The sequence below is a fragment of the Daucus carota genome, chromosome 8 (assembly GCF_001625215.2).
Source record: "Daucus carota subsp. sativus chromosome 8, DH1 v3.0, whole genome shotgun sequence".
NCBI lineage: Eukaryota > Viridiplantae > Streptophyta > Magnoliopsida > Apiales > Apiaceae > Daucus > Daucus carota.
In genome coordinates this window covers 4,696,145-4,709,523 of record NC_030388.2, presented here as the reverse complement: position 1 = coordinate 4,709,523, position 13,379 = coordinate 4,696,145, and the positions used below count along the sequence as shown (strand labels likewise).

The window sequence follows — 13,379 nt, the reverse complement described above, 5'->3', positions numbered from 1 at the left end:
GGCACAAAAAATGAAATACAGAAAGACACAATAAGCAAACAAACTCGACGAACCAACCCAGATGCTGACTCGAAGAAATCAGCCTCGCGACTCAGCTAAAACAAAAACTTAACTACACAACAGTATCAACAGATTCGACTACCTATTCAACAAACAGGACAGAACTCGGAGGCAACTCGGCCATGGCAGACTCGGAACCAAACTCAGTCAACAACTCGCAGGCATAACTCACAACAAAACCCAGGGAAGTAACTTGACTCAAAACATAACAAAACGCAGCAATAATAAATCTCAAGAACCGAAAGTCGCAGCAAAATCAAAACAGAGCAACAAACTCTGGCAAAACGAGTACAGATGAGTCGGTACTAAACCCAACAAAACAGAGCAATGGGTGTAACACGAAACAAGAAGCAGGGGTTTGGGGTTGTTCTGTTGTTTGTTTATAAAACAAAACAGAGGTGTAATAAACTAAGTTTTTGGATTAAAGAACGGTGGGTTTAAGTCGATTAAATAAACTAAAAGAGAATGCAGATTAACATTACTATATTATAGTTTTTGTCATCGGAAATAATAAACCCCCACACAAATAATCTTTTGTGCTAGAGTTTTAATTACTTCTTAAAAATTAAAACTAAAAATTAAGAGATCTACACTAATCACAAGCTCAATGACTTCTTTTTTTCCCAAAAAGCAATTAAGCATATGGTGGTACTAAGAAGCAACATTTCACTTGGAGCAAGAAATTTAAGACAATACAAGATTAAGCTTAAAGAAGATTCGCATTAAAAATAAAAGTGTTTACAAATATGGTATGAAATTGATAGAACAAAAGAAGATCTAGCACTATACTACCTACCAACTAGGAAAAGACTAGGTTAAAAAGATGATCATTACAAGTAAAGAGATGGGGGATTTATAGCTAAAGATTTAGGGTTTAGGGGTAGGGTGGCTGAATCTTGTCCATCCATGTGCCATATGTGTTGGGTAGATCATAACCCTCCATGTGCCCCCTTACTTGCCAACTCTTTTTGATTTTCTTCTTTTCTTTTCCCTTTTCTTCTTTTTCTTGCATTTTCTCTTCTTTCTTTATTTATCTACAATTTCCTGAAATAAAATAAATAAGCGATTAATACTACGAAACTAAACAAAAAATAGGCACTTAAATTTGCAAAAATATGGACTAATCAAGAAATGTTTATCTCTTTTTGATATTTAAGCTTTCAAATAATTTTACAAGAGAAGAAATACAGACCTAGCAACAAAATTGATAAACGAATGATCAAGTAGTGGTTATGAAATGGTTAATCCTAATTCAGTTACAAGGCAACTTGGTGGCCAAATTACCCTTGCAAAGGCATTTGTTGTAACTACCAAGAAATTCAACTATACTTTATTTCTTCAATTCCTTCCAACTTTAGAAATTCCTTGCATCTACAATAATATATTAAAATTTACTAAATAATTACTCAAATAAATAAAAAATATAATTAAATACTAAAGTAAAATCATATATATAAATAAAATATATTCTGACATCTATCTTGTAAAAAAAAAAAATTGTTTGTACTCTAGTTAACATGTTTGTATGGAGAAGTAAAAGCACTTAGAGCATAAGTTAGAAAGACATAAAACTGAAAACTAGTTTTTTTTCCACAACGTCTAACTTCTTTTTGTTTTTTCTCTAGTAAATACTACTCTTTTTAATCAATAAATATTATAAATTATATTATTTAAACAATTAGATAATACATAGTAGTTATTTTTTCATTTTATTTATCTAAAGAGAATTAATGTAATATAAATTTATTATTTTATACGGTAAATATTATATATTTGAACAAATACAATCACTTTAAATTATAAAATTCTAATTTATAACCTAGATATTTTACATAAGAAAATTTAATCATTCTAAATTTTTTCAGAAGGTTAATTTGGCTTGCATAGTTATTAAAAAAGGTATGTATCATTTATCGGGAAAAAAGTGTAATTACTGTCAAAACAAATCAAATATCAAATATATGTAAAATACTAAAATATAGCAAATATATAATTTTGGTTTAATCTTATTCTATTCTAAATCCAAATCAAATCCAAATCAAATCATTATTAATTATTAAATTAAATCATGACTATATGTTTAGCAATATTATAAATCTCTCTCGTCTCTCTGGCTCATCTCTCTCCCCCTCTCTCTCTCCAAACAAAAACCCTATAAACCTTCATTCCCATAATTTGGCAGAGTAAAAAGATGAGGATTAGGGAGTCTAGACGACGTCGGAAGCTTTTGATTGATGAAAAAGTCGAGGTTCGAAGCACTGAAGATGGGTTTCTTGGTTCTTGGCATTCGGGTAATGTGATTTCTTCTGATAAGGGTTTTCGATTAGTTCAATACCATCATATCTTATCTGATCATTACGATAATGTTGTTGAGAATGGTGGTGATGTTGTGGATTATGATTCGTGTGATAAGATGATTGACACTGTGAAAGTTTCGGGTTTTATTGATGGGGTTGGGGGGAGTGATGGTGGGTTGGGGATGGATTATCGGGGGGCGATTAGGCCGTTTCGGGAAGCCGGTGAGGTGGATGTGAGGGGATTGAGGTATGGGGAGTGTGTGGATGTGTATTATAAGGATGCATGGTGGGAAGGGGTGGTGTTTGATCGGTGTAAGGGGAGCGGGGAGCGGAATGTGTTTTTTCCGGATATGGGGGATGCGATGAGGGTGGAGGGGGGCACGGAGGTGAGGGTGACTGAGGATTGGGATGAGTATAGTGGGGTTTGGAGGGTGAGGGGGAATTGGGTGTTTCTTGAATTGGTGGAGGAGTTTGAGAGGGAGTGTTGGCCGTTGCTGGTTTCGGTGAAGCAGGTTTGGTATGATGTGAGGGGGAAGAAAGGGTTTGAAGAGAATGTGAAGGAGTGGACTTGTGGGAGGAGGGATGTGTGGAGGGCGGTGTTGTTTGAGGTGGTGATGGATAATCTTAGGATTACGATGCGGGAGTTTTTCGAGACGGTGGAAGGCTCGGAGCGGAAGGGGTTGGAGGAAAGCTTTCGGTTTTTGGAACTTAATGGACCTGCTTTGTATGCTTCTCTGAAGAGTAAGGGTTATGATGAGATTAGTGGGGATGGAGTGGTAGCCGTTGTGGATACTGGTAGATTGGATGCGTTACCGTTATCTAGCTCAGTGGAGCCCAGGTTTCAAGATGAAGCGCCGTGTGCGAGTCCTCAAAAAACAGCAATTGTACCTACTGATATGGATGATAAGTTAGCGATGAACGACTCCTGCAATAGTAGTTGTAAAGTGTCCAAGACAAATAAGCACCGTGTCTGGGTTTCTGGTGACATTGTTCCTGAGTATTGTGCTGATGCAGTTGAAGAATATTCTGAAGTTTCCAACACGAGGCAAGATCGTCATGTAGTAAAGTTGAAACTACGGAGACACCTCGTATTTTTGGGCTGGAAAGCTGAATATATTCGGGAAAAAGGTATTCCGCGATGGCGTTATGTTCCACCTAATGGAAGTAAGGAGTATTTTGGTTCCCTTGTTAAAGTTTGTGAGCATTTAAAAAAATCCGATTCTGCAAAAGTTTCTCTTTTTCGTCAAGATGAACAAAATAGGTTGTCTGATGCAGCTGCTACCACAGTTGTAACTCCATTATATGAGCAGTATAATGAACAAATAAAAGATTGTCCTGATTATGATTGTGGTATGATTGAACCTGAGTACTGTCCTCAAGCTGTTATCAATTATTATTTTAGTAACATCAAGGAAAATGTCTACCCCAGAGATGATAATAAACTTAGGAATATGCAACTGAAAGCAAAGAAACACCTTTCTGCTGTTGGGTGGAAGTTATTTTACACTCACGAAAACAATATGCGGTCAAAAGATCTCAGGTACAGTTCACCATGTGGAAAGTTGTATGTTTCACTTCAATCAGCTTGCAAGGCCTTTCTAGATGAAAAACGAAATGTGGCAAAGCTAGCTGAAGCACAGTTGGTTGGGGAGGGTGCAGGTTCTGCTATAGAAACTAAGGAGTATCAGGCGAAACACATAAAGAAAAGAAAGAGTAGTGTTCTTTATCCTGGCTCTCAATCCCGGTCAGCAAAGTCTTTAAAGAAGAAAAAGAATATAATGGAAGTTCAAACTAGGGGTGGGTCGAATAGTTTTGTTAAAGGCCGTGTGTCTGGCTCAAGAAAAAGAGCTCGTGTGATGGTGGTACCATCTTCCTATCCCAGAAATCCTCGAACTGTTTTGTCTTGGCTAATAGAAAACAATGTGATTTGTAAGAGGCAGAATGTCGAATACAGAAAAGATGGTGAGAAACTGGCAGAAGGTACTATGACTCGTGATGGGATCAGGTGCTCTTGCTGCAAAGAAACCTTCTCTGTAAGTAACTTTGAAGTTCATGCTATAGGTGCTTGCTGTCAACCTTCAGCCAATTTGTGGTTGCTAGCCAGCAAGACTCAGCCCGAAAAGTCTCTGCATGAGTACCAGTTGGAACTGAGACAGAATAACATTGCTGGCAGCACCGCTAAAGCAGTGAAGTATAAAAAGAAGAATCGGAACAAGGATGATGATTTATGCTCAATTTGTCACACTTGGGGTGATTTAATTTGTTGCGATGGATGTCCGTCTGCATTTCATGAATGTTGCCTCGGATTGAAGGACATTCCAGGTGGTAACTGGTACTGTCCATTATGTTGCTGCAAAATCTGTGGCTTGGGCATAAACAATGGTAACACTGAAGTCTCAGAAGAAGATAGTGTATTCAGTTGCCACCAGTGTAAGCTTCCATATCATGCAAGTTGCCAACAAATGAAAGAGTCTGTGCCAACTAGTCATCCTAAAGGATTTTGCTTTTGCAATGAAAAATGTAAAAATATTCAATCAGAACTGGAAAGACGTCTGGGTAAGCCAGTTTTAGTTGGGACAGATTTAACGTGGACATTACTGAAGTACGTGGAATCTGATGAATGTGGTCATGATCCATCCAATATTGCAGATTCCGTGGATAATTATTGCAAACTCAATGTTGCTCTTGGTGTCATGCACGAATGTTTTGAGCCCATGAAGGATCCTCAGACTAAAAGTGATCTTGTGGAAGATATTATATTTAGCAGATGGTCAGAGCTGAAACGCTTAAACTTTTCTGGGTTCTATACGGTGCTTTTGCAGAAAAATGATGAACTTATTACTGTGGCAGCTGTAAGAATTTATGGAGATAAAGTGGCAGAAATGCCTCTTGTCGCTACTCGTTTTGTATATCGAAGACAAGGAATGTGTCGCATTTTGATGAATGAGCTTGAAAAGGTGCTCACTGAAGTTGGAGTAGAGCGGTTGGTTTTGCCTGCTGCTTCTAGTGTACTTAATACATGGATATCTTCATTTGGGTTTTCTAAGATGCTGCAGTCTGATAAATTGAAACTAATGAATTATACATTCCTAGAATTCCAGGGCACTACCATGTGTCAGAAATTCTTGAAGGAGGCCCGCATAGAATCAAGTCCACCCGGAAGTGCTTTACAACATTGTAGTGATGCAAATAGGAATGTTGATATTGGTCTAGAAGGGAGCATTAGTAGTTTAATGCTACAACCAGAACAAGCTTTAGCCCAAAAATCTACGAATTTTGCTGGAGGTAGTGGAAGTGATACTGGTGCAATTATACCTTGTCAAAGCGAGATATTTCTCAAGAACTCCTTCGAGGGTGGAACTGACTGTAAAAAAGATATGAACCGTGGTAAAGCTGAAATTATATACTACAAGAGGAGAAGGATATCAAAGCCTGGAGGTGCTCAGGTCAGTGTGTGCTAGGCATTTTTCTTGGGATTTTTTACTGGCCCTGAGCCTGAATTTTGTGAGGTGCATATTCCTCCTGTCCTTTGTACTGCTGGGCTCACTTTTATCAGCACGCCATTGGGTATTATGTGAAGGAAACCTAATTTACCTTTTATTGACCTTAGAAAAATATGATAAATTAGTTTTCATGGCTTGATTGATTATTTTTAATTCCATAGTCTGGTGAATCACTACTTGCAAAGTTTTTCGATGGATATATACTGTATATATGGGGATCTAGTCATCTTCCCCCTTGGCCAAGCTAGTTTCTCTATAATTAAAATTTTGGTTGCACTATTTAGATGGTTGCATTTGCATTTATATATTTCCACTCGCACATAAATATGCTAGTTTTAAAACAAAATGCTGTTGGGTTAAATGTTGTGTAAGCAGAGAGCTGTAACCCTGTATTATATATCTCTCATTTCTCAGTTAAGTTTAAAGACTTTGACACTTGAACTTGAAGGGATCCTTGAGCTTTGTACATTTTAGTATAAACAAAATATGAATATTTGGTACATAGGATGCTTTTGTTTTCCAACATACATATCATATACATCAATCAATATATATATATATATATATATATATATATATATATATATATATATAAAAGAGGTTCATCAAAGGGTGACATGGCATGCTTCAGAGTCCTTCCTTTCAACTTCTCTCATTTCCCAGATTTTCACACTTTAATAATTAAAAAATTTCTTTTAAACCTGTGAAATATAAAGGGCTGATGAAAAGACAAATGACCATTTATTACATCTTTATCTCTTTAGTGTCCCTTCTTTAGTTTTGCCTCTTCATGAGCCTTAATGTTTCCCTTTCAACCCATGATCCATTACAAATTCATCAGACAAAAGAACCCCTGGTTGAAGAATACAGTATAGCTGCTTCAGTGAGTATCTGCTATATCTATTATATGAGAACACGTCTTTTACCGGAGCAAATTTATTCATAATGAAAAGACATATTCACCCCTCCAAACCTACGGTCTACCCCTTTTCAACCGTGATTTTATCCTTCCGAACCTGAATCGAGCCTGATTCTTCACCTTGGCTTTTAGAAGCAGCGATCATCTCTGTCATTTTTTATCGTAAGCTCGACTACTTCCCTCTTCCACCCACACTGAAGCACCAAAGTGAGTGCACACAGAACAGCCATCAATTCATTCTGAATCCGCACCCCATTTTCGTTTTGGCTCCAGTTTGGCTTCAAATTCATTCTAAATCCACCAATTTCATTGTGTTCGATTGGAGGCGCGCTCGGTGTATCAACAAACCTCTTGTCTTTGGGCGAGGGCTTAAGGTATGATGGTGATGATTGAGACGCATAGTCAAGTGATCTTTTTATCTTATTATGATTTGTTCTTGATTCCTTAACTTTTATCCATTTTCGAGCACTCAAACTGTTTGATTTTAGCTCTAATAGAATTTGTGCATAGCTGAAATTTATTGTAGGATATATAATTAATTTTTTTTTCTATGTGGTCGTCAGAAGGTTTTAGAAACTTAAGCAATTGTAACAAGCATACTTTTTTACATTGCGCTTATTGATTAATAAACAGGACTGCATATTCTTGACTTCACACGCACTTTCTTAGTTTCTTGTTACTTTTTCATGCATATATTTGATTAAAGCATTTCAACATGTTTCAGTTGCATTTGAAAACATCCAGTGCGCAAGCAGTCAACAATTATTCTATAATCTGCTGCTTTTTCATATCTAGACATTAACTCACCTAAACAATAAACGCAGCTTTTGGCACATTTAATAATAGAACTCAAACATCGTCATCAATATGAAATGAATAAAAGTATCAATGTTGATACATAAGTGCCCTCTTAAAAAATAGGATTAGAAAGGATTTCTGGAATATTATTTCTGAGCGCCAGAACGAAATCAAGATCATTAATGAATAAGGAAGCACTTAACTTAGGGCAGCCAGTCTCTCTTCACGCTGCAAAGAGCCTTGCTATTTGCATTCATCCTTGTAACTCTTGAGCGCTTTGTACGAGCTCAAGCTATACTAGAAGGGGTAAAAAAGGAAGATGCCTACCCAGAAAAGAAAAAAAAGAACTTGATCTTTGCTTCCAAAACTGAAAGACCGAAGTACTCATGGGCAGCGTTAGGAACCAGGTAAAGTAAACAAAAGTCACGATCAGAAGTCAATTTAAAGTCCATGTAGGTGTGGTCTAGAGACCGGTTTTCATCCTGCCTCAACTTCCCCTTGCTCGACTCGAGAGGATTAAAGAGAAGACAGCGTGCGATATTGTGCCAATTCAAGTTTCCCAGATTAGAGAACTTGCAAAAGTTTACATACTTTCTAGATATTGTTTAAGTATTTATGGAGTATAATATTTGTGTAGAATATAATATAATCATAGGTGGTTATGTTTCCGTTTATATGCTCTTTTGCAGTGACTACCTGTTTAAGCTTTTGCTAATTGGAGATTCAGGTGTGGGAACGTCACGTCTCCTCTTGAGGCTTGTTGTAAGTATAATCCCCCAGTTTATCTTGTAGCAATAGGAAATTCTGTAAACTACTTATTTTATGGACAAAGTTGACATAATATCTCCATGTTTTGATATTATCTTTTCTTCGGATGATTCATATCTCCATAGTTACATTAGCACCATCGGTGTACACTTTGCAAGCGACTATTGTCTTTTGTGGTGATATTTAATTTTAATATTTGGTAGATATTATTACTACTAACCTATCTATTTATCTTACGTAGAAAATTCGAGCAGTGGAGCAGGACAACAAACTATCAAGTTTCAGATTGTAAGATTATTGCCGACTTTATATTTATTTATATCACAAGGTTCTTTATTCCTTTTGTCTAAATTATTGCGTAATGACATGTATAATATCTAGGTTTTCATATCAAGTACAATGTTGCTGCTGAGTTATTTTTTTTTAAAGATTATTTCATTAGAACAGAAGGAGTACATCTCCATTGAAAAATTCTTATCACCTCTTCCTTTGGAAATTTTGTGTTGCCTGTCACATATGTATATGGTCTCTGCTCATAGTCCTAATTCTTTTTACAAAAGAAATTAATGCTCATGCAGTGGGATGCTGCTGGAGAAGAACGTTTTAGGACAATTATGGGCTATTTGTTTTGAGCTGAATGGAGATGCATGACCTGGTTATGACTCGGTCATCTAATTAAGCTCATTTGAGGTCAGTTTTTATCGCACCAAATGGATCAGAATCATCTGACTCATCCAGTTTCAAAATCCTGTCTGAGCGAATCATGCGTACATGTGAGCGTATTGCCTGTCATCTTGTTTAATTCTTCTCACACTTGTTAATTAGTAATAATTATTAGCAAAATTGATTTAAACATAGCATATTATTTAATATAATATAATATGAATATCGGAATTTTTTTAAAAGATTTGAAAATAAAACAATAATTATAAATATTGTTAAAAATCCTTAAAATTTATGAAATAAGTATTATCATGTGACTAGATGAAATAGTATAGATCCTAAAAAGAATGTAAGTTAGTCATTTTAGAGTTTTATTTACACATTTATTATTTTATAATTTTATGTAAAATATATAAAATTGTATGTTGAAAAAATATCATTCAGATAATTTAAATATAAATAATTAACAAACAGTATTATTGATACAACATTCAGACTGCTTATTGATTTGATTTATTCAGATATATTAATCATTTGCCAAATGACCCCAGCAAATACTATCGTGGAGCACAATGAATCATTGTAAATAATTTCTTCTTTGCTTTAATAGCATCATTTTGATCCCGAATTCAAGTAAAATACTGTCATTATCCATATTCTAATTGCAAATTTGTTTTCCCTGGCAGGTAGTGTATTATGTGACAGATCAAGAAACTTAAACAATGCCAAGCAATGGTTGAATGAAATTGATTGTTATGCCAGTGAGAGTGTAAATAAGCTTTTAGTGGGAAATAAGTGCGGTGTTACATCACAGAAGGTTGTCTCCACTGAAACAGCTCTGGTACAATTATAGACTGCCTTTATAAAATTCCTTTAAAACTAAAAAAAGAAAATTATGCATACACTCTTGCTCTAGCATGTAAAACCCCAACTCTCTTTATGGAAGGTCGGGGGTTCATGTCCTAGCAAGGACAAGTTGATTGTCTGTTGTAAATTACGTGTACCAATTAGCACATCTGCTCTTGCTTTATTCCTTTTTAAGGTGGCGAAGTATTTGAGAACGTTTTAGCATGAGAACTCGTTAGAACGGGACACAGGTTTACGTGATTTAAAATATCAGTAGTAGTTTATTAGAACTAATATGACGATTTTAAGTTCTCGATAATGTGACTCTTGTGTGTTGTAATTTTATTATATTGTGTGCTTGAACATGTAATCTAATTTATAATTGCAGCTCTCGTATGTTTTTGTATTAGATTTCCTGTAAGACTAGAAATGTGTATTATCAAATATTTGTGTGGAGTTAATTTATAATGATAAGCATAATGGGATGTCACATATCGTCTAGCTTATAGAATCGATATATTGCTCAATTCTCTTACAATCACTTGCAGGCACTTTATCATGCTCCTCTAATGGACTACATTACTGTTTCCAAGCTTCACAACAAGCTCGGAGGAGAATTCAACCAGACCACTTTGTGCAAGCTAATTGATAAGATGAAAAAAGAAGGGTTTGTTGAAGCTCAAAGAAATAGAAGGCTTTCAGTGCAGGCAAGCGTGTGATACATTCTGATTTAACTGAAGAAAAATTGCATGAAGTCAAGAAAAACTTGAACCTTAATGAGATGGTGGAAGTTTAAAGTTCTTTAGGCACATTATAATGCAAGTTTCTTTAATTTCTTATAAACAGATTTTTATTATGCAAATTATGTCGATAGGTGCTGGATGAGCCCCAAAGGAAGTTGAACCACTCAGAACCTCAGACAGTTGGTACGTAATTGATCAAATAATTTATCCTCTGATTTAAACAAAAAGATTCAATACTTTAACTGCATAATGATAACTGGGAATCAAACAAAGGGACTTGTCTACTTGTGGTGGAGTTCGCTCCATTGTATCAGATCTAACTCACGTGATAGGCAAGTCTGATGCTTATCAGAATGGATCCGTCGGGAGTGACCATACTGTTGTAAAGATGAAAGAGCATGGAACCCCCACAAGTAGAGCTCAGGTTTGTCTGGTCAACAACTGCCTTAAATTTACCAAGTCAACTGCCTTAAATTTACCAAGTCAAAGATGTTTTGCTTTCTGATTTTCTATGTTCTATGACTCAAAATTCTATGATCTGACTTTTTTTAATCATGCATCCAGGAGCTTCTAGAGAGAGTTTTGCACAAGTAATGGAAATTGGCAGAAATAATGGAAACCGTGACAATTGCAGTGAATTTGATGCAATCATGTGTAGCAAGTCGGCATCTCAGAGCAATCAGTCTAGAAAAGCAAGCGTTGTAACTTGTAAGCTTCCAACCATGGCTGTGTTTTTATATTTAGTTAATTGTCACCAGCCATTAAAGAGATCCAATGTCATAAGATTAATACTCCATATATACACACACAAAAAGTATAATTTTATGATTTCAAATTTGTGCATGTATATCCCCCTTATCTTAATTATATGTATCTGCCCTTAGGCCTCGAGATAAGAGCTTTAGTTGCAGAATGGGAATGTTACAATTAAATCGCATATTATTGTTTTTTGTTACGGTAATAACCAATCAACCTGATTTCTAGAACAAAAATAGTCTTAAATGACTCTTTTGAAGAGACTTAATTTTTTATTTTTTGGGTGACAGGTTAAGGAACCTATCTTTCAATACACGTGCCAGAAGGCTCAAGTTACCTGAAAAGAATTGGACTGTATGGCCTGATGATCTATTGATCTTCAGAGTTTCTTTCCACTTATTCTTATTTCATGAGATAGATAGACTCGTCTACTGCATATATCACTTGAATCAGCTTTCTTCTTTTCTTTATTGAGGTGCTTCGTAACTGAATATGTAGTAGATATCATTATGATGCTTATTATGTTAACAGTTCAGACTCATGTTAATTTAGTTAAGGGCACTTTCATGCTCGTGCCTTGAACGTCTTTTGTTGAGCGTTATGTTTGTGTAATATACATTCTCTCTCATTTCGTATAACGTTTATTCTATCGAACTTGTTTGTGTCTACTTATAAAAATAAGTGATTCATACTAGGCCCGTGCCTTGCACGGGCACTAATGCTAGTTCTCTCTAATTTGTTTGCACTACAAAAGTCAGAACATGAGATGATATTTATATGATAATGGAGATTTTTTTCCCTTGCAGGTTTAGAAGTTAGGCTCATGTGATTTATGTGAGATTGCACGTAATTCAGTTTCAGTCTACCAATCAGGTTTCTCACATATTTTAAAGGTACAGTTGTAAGGAGCTTTTCTAAAATTCTATATGTATATTAAATCTCTTGTGATATGGTCGCCATGCTACAGCAAGATCGTCAAAAATAGTTTCTCAGATGGGAAAGGGGGTTGTGCTGTCATGCTAAAGGGGTTGTGATCTTATGTTTATGTTTCTAGAAATAGTATTGAACTGTAGTGATGCTTTCTGTTTCTTCAATTTTTGTTCTGATATTTGAAGAGCTCTACCAAATTATATTCTTTTTTATTTATAGTCCCACTGGATTGGAAAGGACATCTACAAGAGAGGACCAGATGGTAATGATATTTACAGGACGAATGTGCCTCATATCAGGCTGGAATTCCGTGACACAGTATGCTGTTTACTTTTAGAAAGTTCCGTTTTTCTTCGCAAACTTAATTGTGCACCTCTTCTCCACAAATTTTCACTTTAACTGAGAGCCACTCAGTTACATCAGAGGAAAACTATAATCTATATGTTGAAGAATCTTAAGTATGCAAGGGCACCAAAAAAGAAACAACATGCTTTAATCAGCATGAATATATAATGACCATGTTAATATTTCTGTCATTGTTGGTATGTCAGAGGTGTTCTTTCTTCTTGGCCGCTTGCTATTTCTATGAATTGGTCTGACATCAAAGCTGGTAACATTTGCCCATATACACGATTATCCAGAGTGGAGAAAGAGATGTCTTTTCTTTTTCTCTCGGTTGTTTTCTATTGGATATGGCGGGAGCGCAACTCGAGGGTTCACAATAGCAGTTCTCCCCAAAGTATTGTCTTTATGTTCGATGGAGTTAAAAGGGATGTTAGAAACAGGCTGGCCACTTGTGACTATTTTAAGCATTGTGTCAATCAAAATGCTACTTTAGCCACTTATTTGTATTAGTTGTAGCTTACTGCTAGTTCTATGATTTGAGACTATTGTTTAGCGAGCGATGTTTTATTTGGTGACTGTTGTCTTTCTCGCGGGGTATTGCCCCCAGAAGTGTTCCTTTTTCTTTTTAATACAATTTTAATTAGCAAAAAAAATAAAAAAAATCTGCCTCAGATATGGAGAGAGGAGATGCAACAGGTCTACCTTGGCAAAGCCAGTTTCCCAAAATACATTGAAACCTAGCCAACTTGAT

General features: G+C 35.8%; 1 protein-coding gene across 9 annotated transcripts; it reads left to right on the top strand.

Moving 5' to 3' along the window:
• The first annotated feature begins 2,127 nt into the window (after positions 1–2,127).
• LOC108199541 (uncharacterized) lies at positions 2,128–11,301 on the top strand. 9 transcript variants are annotated; one of them, XM_064082712.1, is made up of 9 exons: positions 2,128–5,803; positions 8,267–8,339; positions 8,587–8,633; positions 8,924–9,035; positions 9,695–9,849; positions 10,448–10,561; positions 10,729–10,780; positions 10,894–11,021; positions 11,162–11,301. In XM_064082712.1, the coding sequence occupies exons 1-2, from the start codon at positions 2,252–2,254 to the stop codon at positions 8,267–8,269; spliced, it is 3,555 nt and encodes a 1,184-aa protein (XP_063938782.1). In that variant the 5' UTR covers positions 2,128–2,251; the 3' UTR covers positions 8,270–8,339; positions 8,587–8,633; positions 8,924–9,035; positions 9,695–9,849; positions 10,448–10,561; positions 10,729–10,780; positions 10,894–11,021; positions 11,162–11,301. The 9 variants fall into 9 exon arrangements, with proteins under 9 accessions (XP_063938782.1, XP_063938780.1, XP_063938781.1 ...); XM_064082710.1 differs by having other exon boundaries at positions 10,871–11,021; XM_064082711.1 differs by having other exon boundaries at positions 10,701–10,780.
• Positions 11,302–13,379: the final 2,078 nt, after the last annotated feature.